A 23,392-nucleotide genomic window follows, 5' to 3' on the forward strand; every position below is an offset into this window, starting at 1 on the left:
CGAAACGAGTTGAAGCCTGCACTTACTCAGTTCGGCACAGTCTCCAACAAAACCGCGAACGCGAATGAAACAGCAATTTGAAGTTGAAAAAGTGTGATGATTTATAGAAACAGTACTGAATTTTCCAGTGTCTGTTTTACAGAATAATGTTACCTGTATCGGTAAAAAGGATTTCAGGCACGTTTCGGCACGAACACCCCACAAAAGTTCACTAAAGTTTCTGGATTTTGGTGATGGGTGATGGTGATGATGCAACAGGCAGAACTGAACTTCCAGTGTCTGTATTACAACACACTTTACGCGATCCGTAGCCGCAAGTTGGGCGCCAATTGTAGACGGGAATTTTCTGTAAATCCCGTGATGCTAGGGAAGAAGAGTTTTAAGTAGTAAAAATGAGTAAATCACTTTTAAAATTGGAAAACTTTATTCTCCCAAGCTTAACTCACATGCTAGTCACACTTAACCTTACTAAAAAACTTATATTAATTCGTTTGCCGGCCGGCGGGCGCTGTCGGGTGTCGGTCAGTACAGGGTTGTACTTTAGTGTTGCAGATATTTAAAAGGCAGGTCCGTATTAAGTTTTGTTACATATATATATATATATATATATAATAAGTCGTAATCCATAATGGATTTTAAGATTTTATAGTTATTTATGTATTAAGCGCGCAAACCATGACTTTTATGCTCTGAGAATGACGTTTCAATCATACGATAAAGTAAACTCCTCAGTAAAGGATAACTTTTCGTTGAGATTTGGAACCGAAAAATGCATCATTATTGAATGTTTGTAGAAAAAACTTCAGTTTTGTTCAAACGGACGCGAAGTACTCACTTCACGTACTGTTTAGCGGCCGTTAAATGCACTTTTACGGCCGTTGTCAATACCAACGGCCGAAAAAAAAAATACAGGGAAAAAGTAAAGTCACAATCACCATGTCGCCGGCTACGCTTATAGTTGCTGGTTATGACTTCTCTATGTGACCACTGTGTGCACCAATTACAGCAGTACACCCATCCATATCAGTACAGCAATCTTCGTCTACCAATTTCATTTTCGCGTTTTTTAAAAAAATGGAAAATATTTCTGAGAAGAGTCAGTTTATTATTTAACGTCACATCAACAATGCATAACCAGCAAACATAACAATAAACGTCACCGTGATTGCTAGACCCTTCTCATTTTATTTATCAAAAATTAGGAGTTTCTAACTAAATATCGTTTGAACAAAAAATGTTCTGTACACCTCGGCCGTGAATAAATTTTTTCGTCCTCAATATTGTTGTCCTCGGCCGTAAGACGGCCTCGGACGCCAAACTTTTTTTCGACCGAAAAAATACCATTTCACGGCCTAGGTATACAAACAACTATTTTTCAGGTCTCAAACCAGCTGTGGTGTAAGCCTGTTGGTGTGACTTTCTGGTTCTAGACGGGAAAAAGACGCAGACATAATTTAAAACTTTGAAAATGTTTGTTTAATGACTTCAACAATTAATTACAAGTATACTATTTGTTATTACTTTTAGCTGGTATGGGCTTTTAATGGCTTAATTTAGGAAGCCGTCAAGTAGTGATGTGTTTTATTTTATTGTTGAATAATAATATTAAATCATTTCAAAATAAATAGGTATTACCTTAACTTTTGTTGAACTGATTATGTTTACAGGATAAAGAAACACTAAAAACGAGTGATGAAGGAATATGTTGACATCAATTCAAACACCGGGAATAAGAAATGAAGGTTTAATTAGTATTAAGTTTTAAATAACGTTTTGATATATTTAGAAATGCATTTGTTCAAAGAAACCCCCAGTATATTATGCGATAATATTAAAAACGTATTTGTAATCTGAATGTTAATTTTTTTTTTCTTTTGCAGTCAAATAGCCACGTGACCAGACATTAAATGGACTCAAAAAACAACGAAAGGTTTCATCGCTCATACAGTCCAGTAATCTGTAGTGATATATGCAATTTGTGACTTATTATTATTTATTTTCAACGTAAGTTTAGGGCCTAGTTTTTCAATGTCCCTGTTAAGTTACTAAAAAGGTATAGATGTGATTTGATAAATTTTGTGGTACCTTTGTGAAACACTTAATCTGCCTTAATGAGGACTTTTTTTTCGCGTTTTCTAACCGGGGTAAAGAAATTGTATAAATTTATTTAGGTCACAATTGTAAGTACATGTACATATTTTGTGAGCATAATTTGTATATTTGAATTTTTATTATAACAGGTAAGTTGAATCTCTGAATTCTTTCCATTACCACGTCACTATTGTAAATCATGCCTTAACTTTCTATTTAGTAAACTCAACATTGTGTTATTTCCTTAACTTTGTGATTTTTCTAACGGCTTAGCTAGCTTCGTCCCCTTAACATTTAGTAATTTTTATACAATGATGTACACACTTCAGTCACTAAAATATACTTTTCTACTCGCATTTTTCGTAAATATTTCGAGGTATTTTCTCTAAATGTATATTGTGAATAGCAGAATTATATCAAACCTAATTTATTATAAAATTTTGTTTGTCATTCTAGTTTTAATTTTACGTAGATCGTTTTTTTTACGAAAAATAAAGGAAAGTTACTTATACAAGGTTTCGGGAGGAAAGGGAAATACTTTAGGAATGCGTTCAGGAGGTTAAAATAAGATAAATTAACGCATATTGTTTAATCCGATTCTTAACCGTTGCTGAAATATTCGGTCCTTAGGTTTTTTGGGACTGTTTGTCATTTTAAAACTAATACAAACAAATAATTGTGGTCTAAACAACAAAACTAAACTAATTTGGAATATTTTCGAAAATACCTCCACCAACTTCAATACAAGCTGCAGCACGCTTGTTAATCTGTCGAGTGGTACGCTGAATTGCTTGGGGATTGTTTCTAATAATATTTGCAGAATTGAAAATTCGATTGCGGAGTCCTTCCACGGTCTCTACTCTTGTTTCGTATACTAGTGATTTCATCCACCCCCAAAGGCAATAATCCAGTGGATTTAAGTCTGGTGATCTCGGTGGCCAAGCATGAGGTTCTCCTCGGCCAATCCAACGATCACGAAAACGATTATCTAAGAAATTACGCATCCTGCGACTAAAATGAGGCGGTGCTCCATCAAGCTGAAAGTACATTCGGTGTCGAACAATTAGCGGAACATCATCCAACATGTTCGTTAAATGGTCCTCCAAAAACCGTAAATCTCCATATCCAGTAAGACGTCCATCCAATACAAAAGGACCAAACAATTGGTCATTGTGCATTCCACACCACACGTTAATACTGAAACGATGTTGAAAGTTTCGTTCAAACGTGGCTTGAGGATTTTCATCGAACGAAAGATGTTCATTGTGATAATTGTTAATTCCATCGCGGGTAAACTGAGCTTCATCGCTAAATAAAATGTAAATGTGGAGGTCTCGATTTTGTTGGATCCATTAACAAAATTGAACCATTAAGTCATAATCACCTTCTTGAAGACTTTAAACTGGTTTAAACTGGAAAGGTGTTATGTCAAGATCTGTTTTTGTTTTTGTAAAATGTCATATTTAGTTTTACTGTCTTTTGTAACACGTCATGTGTCAGGTAGGTTAGATTTGATTCCCGCTTTGATGAAATGAAAGGACAATCACGTTAGATGTTAATGAAGTGGTAGTCCAGCTTTTACATTAATTTTATTACCATTAAATAATGTTCATGTAACAAGTGATTATTCTTGAAAGGTTCCAACCCATCTTACAAATAAACCAAAACAGGTTATGGGCCCAGGTCACGTTTGGTAAAGCAGAAAAAGTGTGTTTGTCCGTTTTTCTCCTGTGTGTGATCTGCACATTTTTAACGGACCGTAAAAGTGCATTTTACGGCCGCACGGCACTGTACGTGAAGTGAGTACTTCACGTCCGTTTGAACAAAAAATTTATTTCTGTCTTTGCGGTACCATCATCAACCTCATTTTTTTAAATGCGGTCATTGTTTTCTAATATCAGATTCTGAAAGGCCTTTTTATTCCGAATTCAATGATGTATGACACTTTATAGTTTTTTAAATGCGTTTTACTCCGTTTTTTATTTTAATAAAGAAACGTCCTATATTACTACGGATTTGAAAATTATTTTTTATTTTATTTTTAATTAAAAATTGCCTTTGCCAATAAATTTTTCAGATTATTTGGATGATTATTATTAATAACAGTTTTATCCGATCCCAAAATTAAGAAAAATTGAAATAAAAAATAATAAGTTTCATACGTTATTGAATTCGGAATAAAAAGGGCTTTCAAAATCTAACATAAAAACAGCAGGACCGTATTTAATAAAATAAAGTTGAGGATGGTTCCGCAAAGAGGAAACGTCGGAATAAAAAACTGATAATGCCACTTAAAAGAGCTTTAAAAGTTCCTGCGGAGAAGTGTCATAAGTTTTGGTCTAGGTCCAATATTAAGGTCACAAAAAATAAAACGTAAAATTACAAAATTCAGTTTTTGCAAAATATCTCAAAAACCGAAAAAAAGCCGATGTTTTCTACATGTCATTTTATTAAGGACTATTTGCACCATCGTATTTTTAAGCTGACTTAGTTAAGTCTTGTTTTGAGTGTGACATTTTGCAATCTGAACTGTCACATGCAAATGGCAACTGAAATGATATTCGTTGGTGCAATCGGCCATAAGACCATGATTACGCAACTTTTCTTCCATTTAACCAAATCTGTAATTCTAACCGTTTTCCAGATCCCCATAGTGGCGCTGCTTATCCTGCACACACTGTACAGGGTGTCCGGATTTAGTGTGTTTCGAGAGGAAAACCCCATTTCTTGGCTAGATAGGAAAAAAACTAGTATGCATGTATAGAGCTCGATTTTTGAAAAAAGATTAAAGGCAAAAACCGTATTTCGATATCTTGGCAGTTTGCGGAGCTAGAGGGCGTTTTTCGAATTTCGTCTTTTTTTAAAACTCTTTTGTTTATTAAAATATCGAAGTGCAACAAACACATTCTTAAATCACTTTTTATATGTGATTCCAGTGGCGTGCTTATTTTTTTGCTACTGCCTTCCGTTTTCTCAATAATTGACATAACTTACGTATTTTAAATGGAACTCATAATTGAATATAACTTTTAAAAAATGTCTCTTTTTAAACATTTACTACATTATAAGTATGTCTATAGTTATTCCTACAAATAACTGAAATATGAACTTGCAATGAGTAACAGATATAGACCGAATAACAAATTAGTTTTTCAGTATTTTCACACACATTTAAATAACTAACGACTAAAGAACTAATTTATAAATTAACGGTAAAAAATTATTAAAAATAAAATAAAGAAAAAAAAAACATTCAAGTGTTGTCATAGAAACAAGAAATAAATGAACGTCACTTTTGACAGCTGATTTCAAAACTTGAGTCAAAGCCAAACGCCTTGGACAGCAGGATGTCCGCTATTGTTCTTTTAGTGGATTTTTCTCGTGCTTTTGATGTGATAAATCATCGTATTTTGCCTGCCAAATTGTGTAGATACGGCTTTCGAGGTACAATTGGGTTCAATTTGATTCAGTCTTACCTCCAAGATAGAAAACAACACGTTTCAGTGAATGCCCAGAAAAGCAAATATTCCATTTTAACTAAAAGTCTGTGCCACAGGGATCAGTAATTGATAATTTAGTAAATTAATAATTTAGTTTTATTAATGGGGTCGCTGGGAATGTTTTTGTTACGGCATATGCTGACGACACAAATATCCTTATTTTAGATGCGAGCTCTAAAGGCGCTATTGCAAAAACCGAATTGGTTTATAATAAGATTTTGTTGTGGTCCGATAAGAATCAATCAAATCTCAATATAAGCAAAGCCCCACTTTCTTTATTTCTCCAATTACAGAGCTTTGTCGGAGAGAGCGACTATGTTTGAGGATTCTGATAGTGCTATAACTAACTTCTTCTAGGACATCGAAGATGCTGGGATTAACTTTTGACTCCTGTTTACTCTGGTACGATCATAATGGGGCTGTTTGTAATAAATTACGCAAAAATTGTTACGCACTAAAATTTATGTCAAATCATTTCAGTCATGATGTGTTTCTGACTCTATTGGCGTTTCAAGATAAGAGATATTCCCTCTGGTGATCAGTTTTGAAAACCGTTTCGGGCATTCCAGCTGTCATTTCCCCGTTTGTTTACATTGATTTCGGTTAGGAATTTAGCAAATATGAAGTGATAGTATCATATTATTTACATTGTTAGGTTAGAAACGGGCTGCCCGATTTTAGTTCAAATGGCGCTCCGATCTTAATTTGAAACGCCAATATTACGCCAACTTTTATTGTCATCTGCGTTATGGTATTTTAAATTGGGGATTGAGTTCGCAGGTGTCACGGGTCTTCGTCAATCATGTAGAGAGTCGTTTGTTCGACTGAAAATATTACCTCTGGCGAGCATATCTATTTTTGAAATCTGCGTCTATGTTTTTAAGAATAAACCTCTTTTTGAGGCGTCTCGAGTATCGCATAATCATGACACTAAATATAAGGATCGGCTGGTACCTGGATTGCACCGCACCGCAGTTTATCAATAGAATATGGTTTTTAATGCCTGCAGGTTTAATAATAACCTCAAAAGTACCATTAAAAGCTCTCCAACAGTTCATGTTTTTTAATTTAGATTAAAAAAGTTTCTACTACAAAAGTGCTGCTTCTTCGGAGGAATTTTTTTAGAACGCGGGTTTTCAGTTTTTAGGGATTGACAGACATAATTTAAAATTTTTAAATTGTTTTTTTTATTATTTGACGTTTTCGACAGTTACATTTTTGTATGTTAAATTGCGGATATAAATGGATTATTATTATTAATATTAATTATAAAACAGTATATCAAGATATAACCTAACTGACACTAGTCTAAAGAACTAATAAGTAAAATATTGAGAAACAGATGTGCGATAGTGCATTATAATTATCAGTCGATATTATAGCTATTTATGTACTAAAGGGCGTTAGAGAGAACATAGTGACAAGTTTCGGCCTTAAATATAAAAGAAAATGCAGCAAAAGCCAATTAAAAAAGGTTTTGAAGCGTTATAAGCGGGCGTTATTATAATGCCCGCAGGTTGTTATAATCTACATCGTATCCAAGGTATTATTTGTTCATAATGTATAGGTGAAACATAAATATCATTATAATTATGTGATTGATGATTTTACAGATGGTTTGTAATAAATAAAGCTACTATATGACAATAGGTACTCGATTTAGAACTGAGAACAGCTTAGAATCTACAGTCTACAGTATTCAAAATGTAAATCCAGAGATTGTATTGTTTCCACTAGAGGACTCTATTAACCTACCGAAAGACGATATTACGGGAACACACTGCTTCGTTTTTCTTTTGCAAAATTAAAGCTTTGGTTTTGTAATATAGCAACTAGCCTAATAATCTGTTAAAATAATTAACGCCGTGTACCTATCACATTGTTCGCATTAACTAGGTACTAGTTTGTCCCAAGAAGTGCTCTAAATTAACGAAATCCAATACTGCTCCTCCTAAGCTACCTTTTGCGGAAAGCATACATGTGGCTAATGTCCATTTGTTGGTTTTAATATCAAACTCTTCCACCGAATTTAGGCACTCACCACGGTTATTAAAACCTCCAACAGCCAATAACCGACCATTCAATGATACTAATTCATGCCAGTACCTTATAGAAAGAAATATAATTAGGTTAAGTTAAAATAAGTGTGCAATTTAGTTGTGCATGTAGTAAGTACCTTGCGCTGTGCATTGGCGTAACAGGTTCCCAACTCATCATCCGTAGGTTCAATCGTTCCCCATCATCTCTGGCACATCCTGAGTCCGTTAAATATTATGCTATAGTAAAGGTAATCTTAATGCATACTGAAAATTACCTCCTATACAGTACAGATTGCCATCTAAAGCCGCTACTCCACACCTAATCCTTGAAGTTGACATTGAAGGCACTGAATCCCATTTACCTTCTCGAGGGTCATATCTACATTAAACACATTTTAATTAACAATACTAAATATTTAGAAAAATAAACAAACCTTTCACCCACTTTGTTACCCCCACCAATAGCATAGAGAGAACTATCTGTAAGGATTCTGTTATAAAATATCTAAAAAAATGGAAATGTTAGGAAAACGAGTTTACCGAGAACTGCAATTTTGCAATAAGTCCTTTGAGTGTTCATATCAGGACAACTGTTCCAAATCCCAGTCAATGAATCAAAACTTTCCATTGAACTGAGACCGGAAACACCATCGTACCCTCCGCAAGCGTAAATTAAGCCGTCAAAGGAACAAGTACCCAAACCGGAGCGTTTGGTTCCTAGAAGTAATTTTAATGGATTTGGTGTTAATTTTGATCACTTAAGCAGATATTTGGATTATTTTTTGGTAGAATAATAAAATAGATGCCTAAATACCTATTTATGTACCAAGGTCGTTAGAGAGAACATAATATCCTGAAGGTTTCGGTCATTTTTCGGACATTATACTCTCCCTAACGCCTGTAGTGCATACAATGTTTTATGTTTCACCTAATTCAGCAATTATTTACTATTTCTGGCATTGGAAACTAAGGTATACCGTTACCGGTAAGTGGTTTAGTGTTTATTTTACCTGAATGATGTAACTTTGATAGTTCTGTCAGTTAGTGAAAATGGCAAATACTGGACGAAATTTTAGAAAATATATAAGAAAAGGCAGCAAAACTAATGAAGGTTTATCACCTAAAAAGTCAAGACCATCCTAGCATAGGGAATACGAAGTTTTATTGCATGGAGGAATAAAAATGCCATTGCTAGTATTAAAAAAGGTTTCAGGGCGTTATGATAACGCCCGCTTATAATGCCCTCAGGCTGTTATCAACACTATATCCTACAACGTTTCGAAGGTATTATTTATTCATAATGTATAGGCAAAACATAAAAAATATAATTGAAGTTTTAGGTAAAGTTTATTTTTCTTCACTCGTTTGAGAGTGCAAATATGTGCTTTTCCAAACAGAATGCAGCTCTTTCCCGCACCTGACTCGACTAAAGCCACTACGCTCGTCGTGAGCGTGCGGGCAAGTCTCATGCACTTTCTACACTTGTTAGAATAATAACTATATCCACCAGAGCCTACAATCACACACTGAATCTAATCAATGAACACGGTATACAATATGTTTGGTTTAAAAATGATACAAAGTTAGAAAGAGTGAGTTGAGTTGCAAAAAAAGACGTCAGCTATATCTGGAATAGTTATTTACCTAACAAGTGCGGAAAGTGGTACTATTCCCGCACGAGACTGGCTGCAGTTAAAGGGGCGAAAAAGTACCTTTACCGCACCAGTGTGGAAAGATACTCCTAGTGCACTTTTCGGCACTCATTTGGGTGCGAAAAAGTGGACTTTATCGCACCCGAGTAGGAAAAACCGTTTAACGAATGGTCTTCAGAAATAGAAAGTCAACCTTCGTAAAAGACGACCTCTAGAGGGCCTAACAAAAATGTCAAACTAAAAAAATATTCCTGGTTTTCCTTTTTTCGACTTATTTTTTTTTATACAGATCATATTGAATACATTATTATGTATTGGCATTTTAAAACCGTCTTCGAAAATGTTGCATGTTTTGAATTATACCTGACATGAATATTTCCCACTTTTTGTTCTTATCAATGTAAATAATAATTAAAACTAAACTTACCCATTGAAGTTATCGAAGTCCAAGTGTTTGTCAATGGATTATAACATTCAGCTGTAGCTAATTCTGATGCTCCATCATACCTGAATATTGTATTTTAATAAAATACAGGGTGTTCCAATAAGTAGTACAAGCAGATGTTTTGTCGGAAACTATAACATATGTAGGTACATACATAGTAGCACTTTGGGAAAAAAATGTTTAATAAATGAGGCCACGAGAAAATGCTGGAAAAAACAAAAATACGATGAACGTTGCCTGTCGTCGATGAACAATCTTGCAAAGTAGTAGAAGTGATCCAAAATTTTCTTTGAAGGAAATGAAATATCTCGAAAACGGCTGATCATAGAGCCTTTCCCATCACTTTTACACATACACCTCCACTTTGAGAAAAATGGACTACTACTTCACGTTGACATATAATTAGTTATTTTATTTTCAACCAGGTATGTAATAACGTTATTTATTATGTGTAAACCAGGTGGAAAGATAAAAATTACCTGCTTTTACTTTCCACCCGGGTGAATGTCAATATGCGTTTTGTCATATCTGGGCTTACTTTTTATAGTTAAGAGACTCTGCCGCCACCTCTGCAACAGCTCGCAGCTCAGGTGGTGATGAGTAACATCTGCGTCTTCAGAAACCTCCATGTTAAAAGCATTTTAAGAAAGGTTTCAGCTCAAAATATTAAAGACAAAATAGCACAATAATGACGTTGTCAAGATTGTAAACAAATCACCTGTCGTTTATTATGGTTGAAGCCATAACTACTCGTACATCTATACTACCTTATTGTTAGAGACGATTAGCAATCAATATTTCACCTGAATGATTTATTAAAAGTTCGATGAGATTTTGATAAATGGTTGAAAATAAAATAGTATACAAACCACGGTGGAAAGTTTAATTTCTGTCTCGAAATAAAGTTAAATTACCTAATTTCTCGACAAAAATCAAACACTTTCTACCTGAGCATGTAATATACTTTTCCTACGATTTTTTATGGCAGAAGTAGCACTTTTCCGCTCTAGTGCGGTAATAGTATATTCTATATTAAGAGCGGAAAGTACATATTTGCCGCTTGCACATGAAAATTGCAACTTGAGGCGAAGCCGAACGCTGCAATCATTACTGCATCAAAATTATCAAAATGAAAGCCTTTCTTTGCAAAGATGATTAAAAGTGTATTCTTAATTGAGAAATCAAATATACAGTTGTTGTTTTTTGATTTAAATATATTCGTTATAGAAAATCCGATGAAAAAATGATTATGACAGTATCTCGCCACTGAACAATTTTGACAAACGCCATTAACATAACATAATGAGTATTAATTTCGTAAGTACTTGTTCCTTTGTCTGACAGTTATACCAAAAAAACCGAATTTTTTTAACTAAGCTTTGAAGGGGATGTATCTTCCTTAAAAAGCATTTTTCAAGGAAATGACACAATGCATGACAACTTATTGTTTGATGAGCTATCGAATGGTGGATTATGGACACTTAAAAATGGACCACCATGTATAATAATCTTATTTAGGAACAGTACTTTCAGTTCAGAATAACTTTATTCTAAGGATAATATCTATGGAAACCGTGAAATCAGACGCTGCTATTGGTCAATTCCGTCATTTCTATAAAAATTATCCTAAGAATAAATTTATTCGGAGTTGAAAGTACCGACCCTTAGTCAATAATGTTTACACTTACCTTAAAAAAAATCAATTTTCTTACTGATATAATTGACACATGTTAAAATTAAAAATATTTCCAAATGATAGATCTCAAAAAGTTAAGATAAAAACATGCAAACCATTTTCAAAAATTTTTGAAATCGATAGGACTATTCAGAAATACAATAATATACAGAGATTGTTCCAATTGAAATAAGCATTTTGCATCATTTCCGGTCGAACCGAAAGTGACAGAAAAATGAAAATGTTTTTAAAAGATAGCACTCATCAAATTTCATTTAATTCGAAAATTTAAAATTTCTATTAATATTGGATCCTAATATACTTTTAATGAATAGTTTGGGTGGTTAACCCTGTATTTGCTGTGCTGTTGTCATCAAACAAGTTGATTTAATAAATAATGCAACCAATGCGAAATTTTTTTTTACCAACTTATTTAGCAATAAAGTACTGCCTCCATTTAACTAAAGCTTTATCAACTATAGTTTCTGAGATAGCAATGGTAATGCATCGAATTTGTAACATCCTGTATAAAGGAAAACGCCTGACCCTGAGTTAACTCGAATTTTAGAGCGCGTCCCCCTGCTGGTGGCAAAATGCACCAAAAAGAAGTCTTTATGATCAGCAAACTTTGGACCCCTTTATAAGAAGATATCGAAAAAAAATTAAATAGCAAAATTTTTCGTCGAGGACAGGCAATTACGTTGGTATTTTTACAATACCAGTCCATTTAAATTTTCAGAGTTTTCTGATTCATTTTAGTGAAATCATGAGTCTTAGCGCTTGAAACTTAACATCAGATTTTATTCTTCTATGTTGTTACGTACGAAATAGAGTTTTCGCCCGTAACTCGTTTGGTTTGTGTTTTTAATGTCCATGGGCCTAGTTACACTAGTAGACCGATTCCGATTGCTTAAATCCTCCATTTTGTTGTTAATGTGGGTGCGTGACCTGATAAGTTATCAGGTGCCGTAGTCACGTGATTAGTTTCGATTTTTGTCGGGAAAGCGTCGGTTTGTGGTCGTGTTTCTTTGTGTCGGGTGTCATGTGGCCTATTTAATCACCCCCACTTTGTGATATCGGTCTCTTTACCACTACAGCACCCGAACTGCCGACATCTGACCTTTTTTCTGAGCGGTGTGGCGCGTGTGTGACTTTTGTGTAAATTTTTAATCCGTGATCATCTGGCCGAATTACAGGTAAATTGGTTTTATTGTTGGTTCTTTTGAATTATTTTGTATCGGCCCAATTTTCCAACACAGTATTGTGTTTGGCCCAAACGGAGATCCAAAGACTTTCCAACCGGAGATTCAACGACTTTTCCAACCGGAGATTCAACGACTTTTCCAACCGGAGATTCAAAGACTTTCCAACCGGGGATTCAAAGACTTTCCGACCGGAGATTCAAAGACTTTCCAACAGGAGATTCAAAGACTTTCCAACCGGAGACTCAAAGACTTTTCCGACCGGAGATCTAGGGGCTTCCTGACCAGAGATCTGAAGGTTTTCTGACCAGAGATCTAAGGGTTTCCCCGACCAAAGAACTTTTCAATCGGGGATTGAATAAACCTAAGCGGGACTGCTCCGTCCAGAGTTTTCCGGACCAACCCACGTGTTGGCAAAGCCGACCAGCGGCCACAGAGTTTCAGAAGGTCAGAGTTGAACCACCACAATTCCTTACTTGACTTAGTTTTTTTGTTTTTTTTTAGTTTATATTAGTTTGTTTTAAACAACTTCAACACTTGTCATTACCTCTAGTCACCTTTTTGGTTGCCGGTACAAGTGTTGAAGCTGTTTGTTCGTTTTCTCTGGTGTTCTGCTGTTTTCTGTCTTAGGTACCTGTCACCAGTCTCTGGACCCCATTTCCTACCTGGAAATCAGCGGTGGCCACTACTGACTACTGGGGAGAGGATACTGGAGGTTCCAGGACCCAAACATCGTCTTTAAGAACTGGTAAGGGCAGTTAGAGACAGTTTGGCACTGGGAAAACTTTTCCTGTTTTTTTAATTTCAAATTTAACTTTCTTTTTTTCATTTGTTTTAAATTCAACTTCGATTTTGTTTTCTTTTATTTTGATTTAAATTCCTTCAATAATTTGGTTCTCCGCAACTTTTGTAAATTTTATACATATTGTTACCTGGAAACATCTGTCAACACCGCAACTGAAGAAGGCTCGGAAACTGATTTTGGACCATGCTAGCGTATTTGGAACACCGAACAATATGGGAAAAACTACCATTGTAAAACACCGAATTAACACCGGCAATGCACAACCGATTCGACAACCACCTAGGAGACTACCAATAGCCAAACAACAGGAAGTGCAGGAATTAGTGGACAGAATGCTTGATGACGGAGTTATAGAGGAATCCTGCAGCCCTTGGTCATCACCTGTTGTTCTGGTCACTAAGAAAGATGGATCAAGCAGATTTTGTGTAGATTACCGAAAACTGAATGACGTGACCAAAAAGGACAGCTATCCACTTCCCCGTATCGACGACACACTGACGACTTTGGCAGGATCCTGTTGGTTTTCCACTTTAGATGTGAAGAGTGGGTACTGGCAAGTTGGCATTGAGGAGCAAGATAAGGAGAAGACTGCTTTTTCTGCTGGAAATGGGCTGTACCAATTCAATGTGATGCCCTTCGGACTTTGTAATGCTCCTGCTACGTTTGAAAGGCTAATGGAAATTGTGCTTCGTGGCCTTAACTGGAAGACTTGCTTGGTTTATCTGGACGATATCATGGTGATGGGGAAAACTTTTGAAGAACATCTGAACAACTTGCAAGAAGTGTTTGCTAGAATAGGTGGTGCCCATCTTCGATTGAACGCCAAAAAGTGTTGGTTCTTCCAAAAGCAAGTCGAATTTCTTGGGCATGTGGTGTCGGTCGACGGAATCCAGACGGACGACAAGAAGATCCAAGCAATTAGAGAATGGCCAGTACCGAAGGATAAACACGAACTCAGAAGCTTTCTAGGACTTGCCAGCTACTACAGACGGTTTGTGGAAGGATTTGCCAACATCGCAGCTCCGCTACATCAACTTACTGAGGACAAAACACCCTACTGTTGGAATACCCAATGTGATCAGGCGTTCAGAAGATTAAAGGCACACTTTGCTCCAGTCCCATCCTCAGTTATCCACAACCAAAAGGAAAGTTCATTTTAGACACAGATGCCAGTAATTCTGGTATTGGAGCTGTATTGTCTCAAGTCCAAAACGGAGAAGAACATGTCATAGAATACTTCAGTAGGAAACTTACCAAAGCAGAACGGAACTACTGTGTAACGAGAAAAGAGCTACTGGCAATAGTAAAATCAGTCGATCACTTTCACAAGTACTTGTACGGACAGGAATTTTTGATAAGGACTGACCATGCGGCACTCAAGTGGCTCCTCGGAATGAAACAACCGGAAGGACAAGTAGCAAGATGGCTTGAAAAACTCCAGCAGTATAATTTCAACATCAAGCATCGACCCGGAAAGCTGCATAATAACGCAGATGCTCTATCAAGAAGACCTTGCGCCGAAGAATGCAAACATTGCCAGAAAGCGGAACAACGTGAAGGCGTTGTGCCCATCAGAATGGTTCAGCTGAAGACCGATGATGAATGGGGTCCCGATGAGATTAGGAAGGATCAACTAGAAGACAGCGACATAGGCCCATTGTTGTTGAGAAAGGAACAAAGCGAGCTAAGACCAATATGGCAAGAAATCTCTAGCAAAGGCCTGACGTTCAAAGCACTTTGGGCTCAGTGGGACTCGCTTGTGGTTGAAGGCGGCTTGCTAAAAAGAGCTTGGGAGAGTGCCGATGGAAAAGAGATAAGGAAGCAGCTGGTAGTTCCCAGAGGAAGGGTCGACCACGTACTGGAGGAAATGCACAATGGAAAGACTGGTGCTCATTTGGGAGTAAATAAGACTTTGGACAAAATCCGGCAACGCTTTTACTGGGTGAACTACTGCCAAGACGTGAAATCATGGTGTCGACAATGTTCCATTTGTGCAGCTAGCCACGGACCACAGACGAGATCCCGGGGGCCTATGAAGCAGTACAACGTAGGATTGCCGTTCGAACGTTTAGCCATAGACGTTGCTGGGCCTTTTCCTGAGACCAACAGAGGCAACAAGTACATTCTTGTTGCCATGGATGGTGTTTGCGATTCCAAATCAAGAAGCCAGCACAGTCGCTGATATTCTCGTCGAAAATGTCTTCAGTAGATTTGGTGTGCCGTTGGAGTTACACTCTGATCAGGGACGAAACTTTGAGTCCAAGCTCTTTCAGAGGCTCTGTGACCTGCTAGGCATTAGGAAGACCCGAACAACGCCGCTTCATCCTCAGTCGGATGGCATGGTCGAGAGATTTAATAAGACCATAGAGCAACATCTCTCAAAGGTTGTTGATCAGCATCAGAAAGATTGGGACCAGCATATTCCGCTCTTCTTGATGGCTTATAGAGCAGCAGTCCACAACTCAACGGGACAGTCACCATCTAAAGTTCTGTTTGGTCGAGAACTGCGACTTCCATGTGATGTGGTGTTCGGATCTCCAACAGGCCAAAGCACGAACATTGAGAACTACGTTGACGAGTTGCAAGACAGATTACTGAACATCCATGATCTGGTCAGGGAAAGTTTGAATCTAACTAGCGATAAGATGAAAGCTCGTTATGATCTGAGGGCCAATTCGGGAGGGTTCCAGAAGGATGATAAAGTTTGGTTGTTTAACCCTCAGAGGAAGAAAGGCAAATCACCGAAATTAACACCTGTTTGGGAGGGACCTTACAATGTGGTAAAAAGGTTAAACGATGTCGTGTACAGAGTCCAACGCAGCCCCAAAGCCAAGATGAAAATTGTCCATCTGGACAGACTCAAGAAATACCACGGATTAGATGAAGCGGATCGGGACGATCAGCTTTAAGAGGGGGGCAGTGTTACGGTCTGGGCCTACTATGCTCGATACTTCTTAACAAGCGCTCGCTTCGGGATGAAACCGATGCGCCGTAATATCTGGCCGGGCGCGTATTAAAGTAGGCCACAGTTAGGAAGCGCCGCACCTGGAACAATCGTTAAAATTCGACGCAAATCGCGAAGCGTTTCGCGGTCATTCTAGAACGTGGTTTGCGAATATAAAAGACGCGGTCTCGACCGCAGTAGTAGTGAATTTGGGAACGCGGTTAAGTTTAAATAGTGGAATAATTGTGGAATTGTAGTAGTGTTTTTAGTAGCTGTGTTAATTATTGTACGGAGTGTTTTTGAAGTGTTAATAAATTTATTAATTGTTGAGTTAAACTGACTTTGTGTGAACCCACGGGAAAATCGTAACAATATTTTGTGAATTGTAAATATTGTAGTTTTTCGTTATTTGTAATATATACGTGTACATATACAACTAACGGTTCGTTTGATTTCCTGCAGAATATTCAAGTGTGTTCATTTATAGCTAATTATGAACTCATGCAATTAATCCACGACCTTGAGCAATCTAATTTAAAAATGTTGAAATCTCATTAACGTGAGGTTTCATCATAACAATGTATAGTTGCCGAGAAACAGCCGCGTGCACGGTTTTTTGGATCACCCTGTAAAGTTTGCTTGGAAAATGCAACTGTATACTTAGGTACTTACCCTCCAATCACATATAAACGTTGTCTTAAACTAGTCACTCCTGAATCAGATCTTCTCCATTGCATTGGTGCTATACGATTCCAACAATCAGTTTTGGGATTATAAACTTCACACTCGGAAATGTGTAATCTACCGGATTCACCACCTTTAAAATTGAAAAAACCGTTGAACTTTTTCGACTCTTAATAAATGTGCCTTGCATCGAAATGTGTTTTATAAATTACGAATAACAAATCCGGCACAAGGATTCAATTACATTTCACTTTTATTTCAACAGGAAATTGGCGATCATTTTATTGATTATCTAGAGAAACACCAGTAATGGAAAAATAGTGTATCCAGAGAAACCATAATAGAAGAACAGTGTTTAGACACTGATTTGAAAGTAATCAGAGAATGATTGGAGAAATATTTGAAACCGGAATTTTGAGCCATGGGATTTACATAGTGACGAGTTGCTGGCGACAATGGATTTCGCTTCAACTGCGAGATAACCTAATTACTCGCAGATGGGAAAGTCCAGACGAAAAATCCTTTGTATACAAAACAATAGTTCCCAGTTCCTACAAAGAGAATGTGTTCCGGGAACTGCATGAGAGTTGTGAAGGAGGACCCTTTAGAGTAAACCGGACCTTAACCAGAGAAGGATCAAATGCTGTAAACGGTGTGACTAGTGTTTATTAAAGAAAGGCCCAAGAAAGCGATTAAAAGGAGGAAAAATGCAAAATATCTCCGGTAGTTCATGGAAAAGAATAGCAGCTGACATACCAAGCACATTTCCCCAAACTGATTCTGGCAACAAATATCTGATGCCATGAACTACTGTTCAAAATGGACAGAACTAGTACTTCTGTCAAATCAGTATCAAGCAGTCACCGTAGCAGAGGCGCTGATAACCAACGTTATTGCAAACCACGGAGTTCCTTTAAAGATTCACACAGACAAAAGTAGAAACTTTGAATCAGATATTTGGAACCAGTTAATATATATGTTATGGATGGAATAAGACCCACTCGAACAATGCCACTGCATCTGCCGTCCAATGAAATAGTCGAAAGACATAACAGGACTATCAATCAGTACCTTTCCTTTTATTTGTGAACGAAAATAAAAAAGTAGGTCAAAATATGGAGTAACACAAACAATGAATAGATATTTTGGATGATGTCAAGGGAAATTTTGGCAAAACGTTCGAAAAGCGGGAATTTTCAGGTACTAGCTATAGAATAAATATTGTTACGAAATGGACTTTTAGTTACTTTGTGTTACCTCGTATAGTCTTAGTTCATTTCGTCTTACCCCGTATATTGTATTGTTTAGGATCTAGAAAGTCGTAGTTCAGCTGTTTGTAAGAGAGAGGGAGACTTGTCATAGTTTGAAGTTTAAGAGAGAATGCCAATTTCATGAATATTCCCGAATTCCCTCGATTCCATTGAAGCCTATACATATGTATAAACAGCTTGGCTAGGACCGGTGGAGAGTCAGTTAGTTGTTGTGATTGTTAAGAGATGTCAGTTCAAGATTAGACAACAGTTGTCAGTATTGTTTGTAAACAAACGAAATTTACAGTGCGAGTTAAAAGTAACAAGTGGTGTTTTGTGTGAAAAACGGTACATTTGGTGTCAGAAGTGGGATTAGAAGATCCAGGAAGAAGAACGAAGAGCCCGAGACCAGGAGAAACAGACGAATCAGCGAGAAGTACCCTGTTGAATGCCTGTAAGTACCCGACTAAAAAGTGCGAAGTTGGAAGATGCAGTAAAACAGGTTTTGGACCTGATGAAGGAGATGCAAGCAAGCCAAGATCGCAAGTTTGCCGAAATGAAAGCAAGTCATGACAGCAAGTTGGAGGAAATTAAAGCAAGCTAGATAAATTAATATCAGTTTGAAGCGAAATTCGATGACATAAAAACTCAAATCAAGGACCAGTTAGATTGTGTTTTAATGAAATGAGGAGCGAAATGGAAAACTTCGAAAGAAAAGTAACCCATACCATTGAGGAATTTACTGGAAGAATAGGGGAGTGGAAGAGACTGTCCAGGATTTACGAAGGAACGTTGACAAACTGCAAGAAAAGTCCTTAGTCGCCAGTACTAATGCTTGTTCCAACATCAAACCCCCAATTTACAGAGCAAGTTAAACCCAATTACAAGAAGCAGTTAGAGGCTGCCGCAGAGGCAAACAACTGGACATCGAGTCACAAAGCCACCGCCTTAGTTTTATCGCGCAGACATGAAGCCCTGAAGGTTTTGCAAATCTTGGATGAAAGCCGTTATAGGAATTACGAAGACTTGAGCCAGCACCTAGCACATTAGGTTTGGAAACAAGCACCTGGAGCAAGTTTACGAGGCACAGTTGTCGAGCAGAAGCCAGAGAAGCCAAGAAACCTTGCAGCAGTACGAAGCTGACATTGCCCGTTTATGATAGTTGTTGTGCAACATCTGGTGACATCTGTACTCAACTCTATGAGTTAGAAAGTACAGATGGCGTTCCCAAATCTAGGAACAGCACCATTAATGCCGCATCATTCGGTAAACACCGATCTGATTGGTTGAAAATGGTGAGGTTTTGTTTTTTGTTCATCAATCCTCTGACCGGTTTCGCCGTATTACGGCTCATCAAAGAGGCCATAGGGCTTGATAACCAAAGAACAAAACCTTCATTCCAGTATAGTCAGCTGGATGCCAGAAATGATAGTTGTTTTTTTATTGCCCGTTTAGTTTACCTGGCTTACCCCTCTGCATCCCAGGACATAAGAGAGCGTTTAGCAGTAGGAGCGTTTGTAAGAGACGTAAAAGATCGTGATACTGAGCAAGCTTTAAGACTAGCCAGGTGCAAAACATTACATTGTTAAGCGAATCACTCTCGGGACTAGGTCGTTCCGAAGGTCTCCTTTCCTGAACCGTTGGACTTTTATCTATTCGAATAATTATATCATCTAAACTTTCTCGAGAGTGATTATCTTGATTTTTATCCATTCTTTGATTTAAGTTAAATTGAAGAAAAATAAAAATCAAAAAGAATTTACAAAAAACTGATCTTTATAACCCAAAGGGATGCCAAGTTATTTTTCCAAGGGGAAATAACTAAACCTAACTATAATTACCCACCGCGAATCTAACTTAATTTACTATCTAATTTCTAACACAGGCGACTGTTCAATAATCACTACTGTAATTAAATTTACATCCTGTCAAACAATCCCTAAATAAATTAAACAACTTATCTACTACAGTCTCTGAAATTGTTAATTTAGGCTCAGGTTCACTGTTTAAATTGAAAGAGTCCCTCCTATGTGTCAATCACAATGACGGACCTCTCCTCATCTGCTTTCTTCGGCACCACTGTCGGTATCGTCGTGTACCAGTGTGTAGTACTTCAGATCTCGGCCTATCCTGTTCAGCTCAAACCGATCGTCCAAAACTCCTCATTTGACGCCAGCACTGGTTTAGGATTAGGGCACAGCAAAAGTATTGTTCAAAAAAACAAGCAGGGAAGAAAAACCAAATTCACCACGCGATAACTCAACTCAACCGTATTATCGTTTCTGCATTTTTCTTCGGTTTTCAGCTCAAAATTCGCGACTAAATCGTATTCTAAAGTAATGACATCAATCTTAAGTCAACAATTGACAATTCTCTACCTTTTTTTTTTACCTGAATCACCCTAGCATCCCTTATAATTTTTTAATTTACGCACACAAAAAAAATAAAAAATAAATCTTAAAAAGAATGGATATTTTTAAGACAACATGATGCCCTTGCCTACGCTTTGGAGTTTGAGGCACTAAAGCAAGTGTCACAAGGACATGCACAAGTGCGCCACGTAAGAAGCCGAACACCAGAGCACAGGAATCGATATTCAAGCCCAGGTCGTTCAAGAACCCAATCAGACTGGAATCGTCGATTAGAAACCCGACTAATGAAACGACCTTACGAAAGGAGCTAATGAAAATGTGGAGTAAAGTAAAAAGGCAAAACAATCGTAGTGAGCAAACGCATCCATATTCTCGCTCTTTTGAATGCTGGAACTGTGGAGACAAAGGGCACATTCGACCTCAATGCCCTAAACCGAGAAGAATAGAGAGCCAGGAAAGATGGGGAATGAGAAGGCAAAACTATCAAAATTGCCAAAGGAAGTCGTTTGCAGGATTCTTGCGATGCTGGAATTGCGGTGAAGAAGGACATAAGCAACATCAGTGCCTCAAACCAAAAGGAATGGTGAATTATGGAAGAAAAAGCCTAGCCAATATTTATCCGAAGCAAAAGCTGACTGAAAATAATCATTCTTCTTCAGTTATTAAGGTAGCTCGTCTTCAGCAGAACAATAGCAGCTTAGTAGTGAATGGCAAGGTTTGCGAAAGAAATTATCAAATGGTTGTCGACACTGGAACTTTTTTCACCATAGTAAGACCAGCCATAGTGCAGCATTGCAGGATTAGTACCGGAGCAAAGTTTATATTGGAAACAGCCGGGGGTGATACAAGGTCGTATTTGGAATCCATGAAGCTAAAATCCAGTTTGGTTTGGACAGCATGAATTCAATCATTTGGTTCTCATAGCCAACCTAACCGATAATGTACTGATGAGATGCGGATCTTATGCGGCAACATACATTTCATTTGGATTTGGAGAATAGCGTCATCAAGACTAAGCGAAACGAGTTTAGTGTGAAGATGATCGAGCAGACAACAAGAAAGGTTACATTGCAAGGAAATTACTTGCCTAGAGTCATGGAGGCAAGACCTTGCCAGGAAGGAAAAACTGAATCACCGTGCAGAAGAGTGGTTTTAAAAAGTGAAGCAGTCCGGACACAGAAAATATTGGATACACATATCGTAAATTTCATGAATATTCCCGAATTTCCTCGAATCCATGGAAACCTATATAAACAGCTGGGCTAGGACCGGTGGAGAGTCAGTTAGTTGTTGCGATTGCTAACAGATGTCAGTTCGAGGTTAGACAACAGTTGTCAGTATTGTTTAAAAACAAACGAAATATACAATGCGAGTTAAAAGTAACAAGTGGTGTTTTGTGTGAAAAACGGTACAATATAACCCACACCAATAAAGGTACAGAAAACATTCTAAACTTTCAAAACAAGAAACCTTGGTCGTATAGTGAATATTGTTACCTTTATGATGAAAACTATTCGACTCAACAGGAATCAATACACACATAAACAGAAGGGCTGCATGTTTATGTATTTTGATATGATGCCCAAAAAATCTACAATGTAATGTTGGTTACATTATTATTGGTCACAAATGCAAAGTTGACTGAGACTGCTGAGCTCCTTGTCCAAAGTATAAAAGCAACCGCATATAACAAAGTGCAAGTAATGATGAAAGGTACACCAAAAAAAATAAAAGTATTACCTATAGCAAATACATAAGGATCAGCTCCTAGTGGTTTTCTTTCCATAGTTCTACATGAAGAAATTTCACACCGTCTTTCTGGCGCTAGATGGTACCGCATAGCCTCCAACAGTAATTCCCGACACTCGTGATTGTCCCTTATCAATTTTTCTTTATCCACTCTCGTCATAAGAAACTCCCTGGTTAGTAAAGGCAGCCTCACGTGAATCAACAACTGTAATTAAATTGCATGTTATTGTTATTACAAGAGTAAAACAGTATACGAACTTTAGAAATATACTTCTCTCTTTCTATTAAATTGTGTTTGACCCAATTCAAAACTGCAGTAAATACGTCTTCTTCTGAGAATATATTCAACTCGCTGTTTGAAACTAACTCGTTAACCTGTTGATGTAGAATACTTAAAATATCGATTTTGCTTTAGACGAAATACTTTAAAACTAACTTCTTCAAACGGAAGTGACAGAAACTCTTCAGTTGCTATAACTTGTGGAAAGTTTTGTAAGACGTATACGTGCGATTGATGGTGCAAATCCTTACAGGAATATGCATCTGAAAATATTAAATATTGTTTTCGTTATTTTCCTGAAAGTTATTCAAATAATTTAAAAAATCAATCGACCTCATAATGTCCTTATAATGCTATTGGTATCTTAATTACTATTTACCAACTATTCATTAAAATACCTGCAAAACTTCTTATTCCGAGGCAGTTTGAGGGATGCAACTGCTTTAAAAAAAATGTACAGCAAGCTTCTCTAACGTCTTCCATTTGAAGCAGGCTACTTGCTGGTAATAGTTTCTATAAAAGACTTTACTAATTTAACATTTGAACCCCAGAATAACTATTTATACACCAAAGGCATAAATAGGTGGATATTTATGACCTGAGGACGACGATTTTACTGGCCCAAAGGTCAAGTCGCTCGAGGGCATAAACATCTGGTAATGTCCATGGTGAATACAAAATTTTATGTTAGACCACTTCTTTAC

The 23,392-nt window shown here is 37.2% G+C and overlaps 1 protein-coding gene across 2 annotated transcripts in view; it reads right to left on the reverse strand.

Annotated features, from left to right (window-relative positions):
- Positions 1-23,392, reverse strand: part of LOC145726390 (kelch-like protein 17) — a 45,165-nt gene that overhangs the window by 21,429 nt on the left and 344 nt on the right. Inside the window, exons 2-12 of one of the 2 annotated variants that reach the window (XM_081975436.1) lie at positions 23,087-23,201; positions 22,845-22,951; positions 22,667-22,783; positions 22,400-22,613; positions 17,026-17,170; positions 9,710-9,789; positions 8,171-8,347; positions 8,065-8,110; positions 7,906-8,009; positions 7,768-7,846; positions 6,792-7,697 (exon numbers count right to left, since the gene is read on the reverse strand). In XM_081975436.1, coding sequence (XP_081831562.1) covers positions 7,484-7,697; positions 7,768-7,846; positions 7,906-8,009; positions 8,065-8,110; positions 8,171-8,347; positions 9,710-9,789; positions 17,026-17,170; positions 22,400-22,613; positions 22,667-22,783; positions 22,845-22,951; positions 23,087-23,201 — 1,398 coding nt within the window. In that variant the 3' untranslated portion in view covers positions 6,792-7,483. Of the gene's footprint in view, positions 1-6,791; positions 7,698-7,767; positions 7,847-7,905; positions 8,010-8,064; positions 8,111-8,170; positions 8,348-9,709; positions 9,790-17,025; positions 17,171-22,399; positions 22,614-22,666; positions 22,784-22,844; positions 22,952-23,086; positions 23,202-23,392 lie in introns of those variants that run through there. The other variant, XM_081975435.1, reaches the window with a different exon arrangement.

This window comes from Ips typographus, linkage group LG3, assembly GCF_016097725.1.
Source record: "Ips typographus isolate SLU linkage group LG3, UJ_Ityp_2.0, whole genome shotgun sequence".
Classification (NCBI taxonomy): domain Eukaryota; kingdom Metazoa; phylum Arthropoda; class Insecta; order Coleoptera; family Curculionidae; genus Ips; species Ips typographus.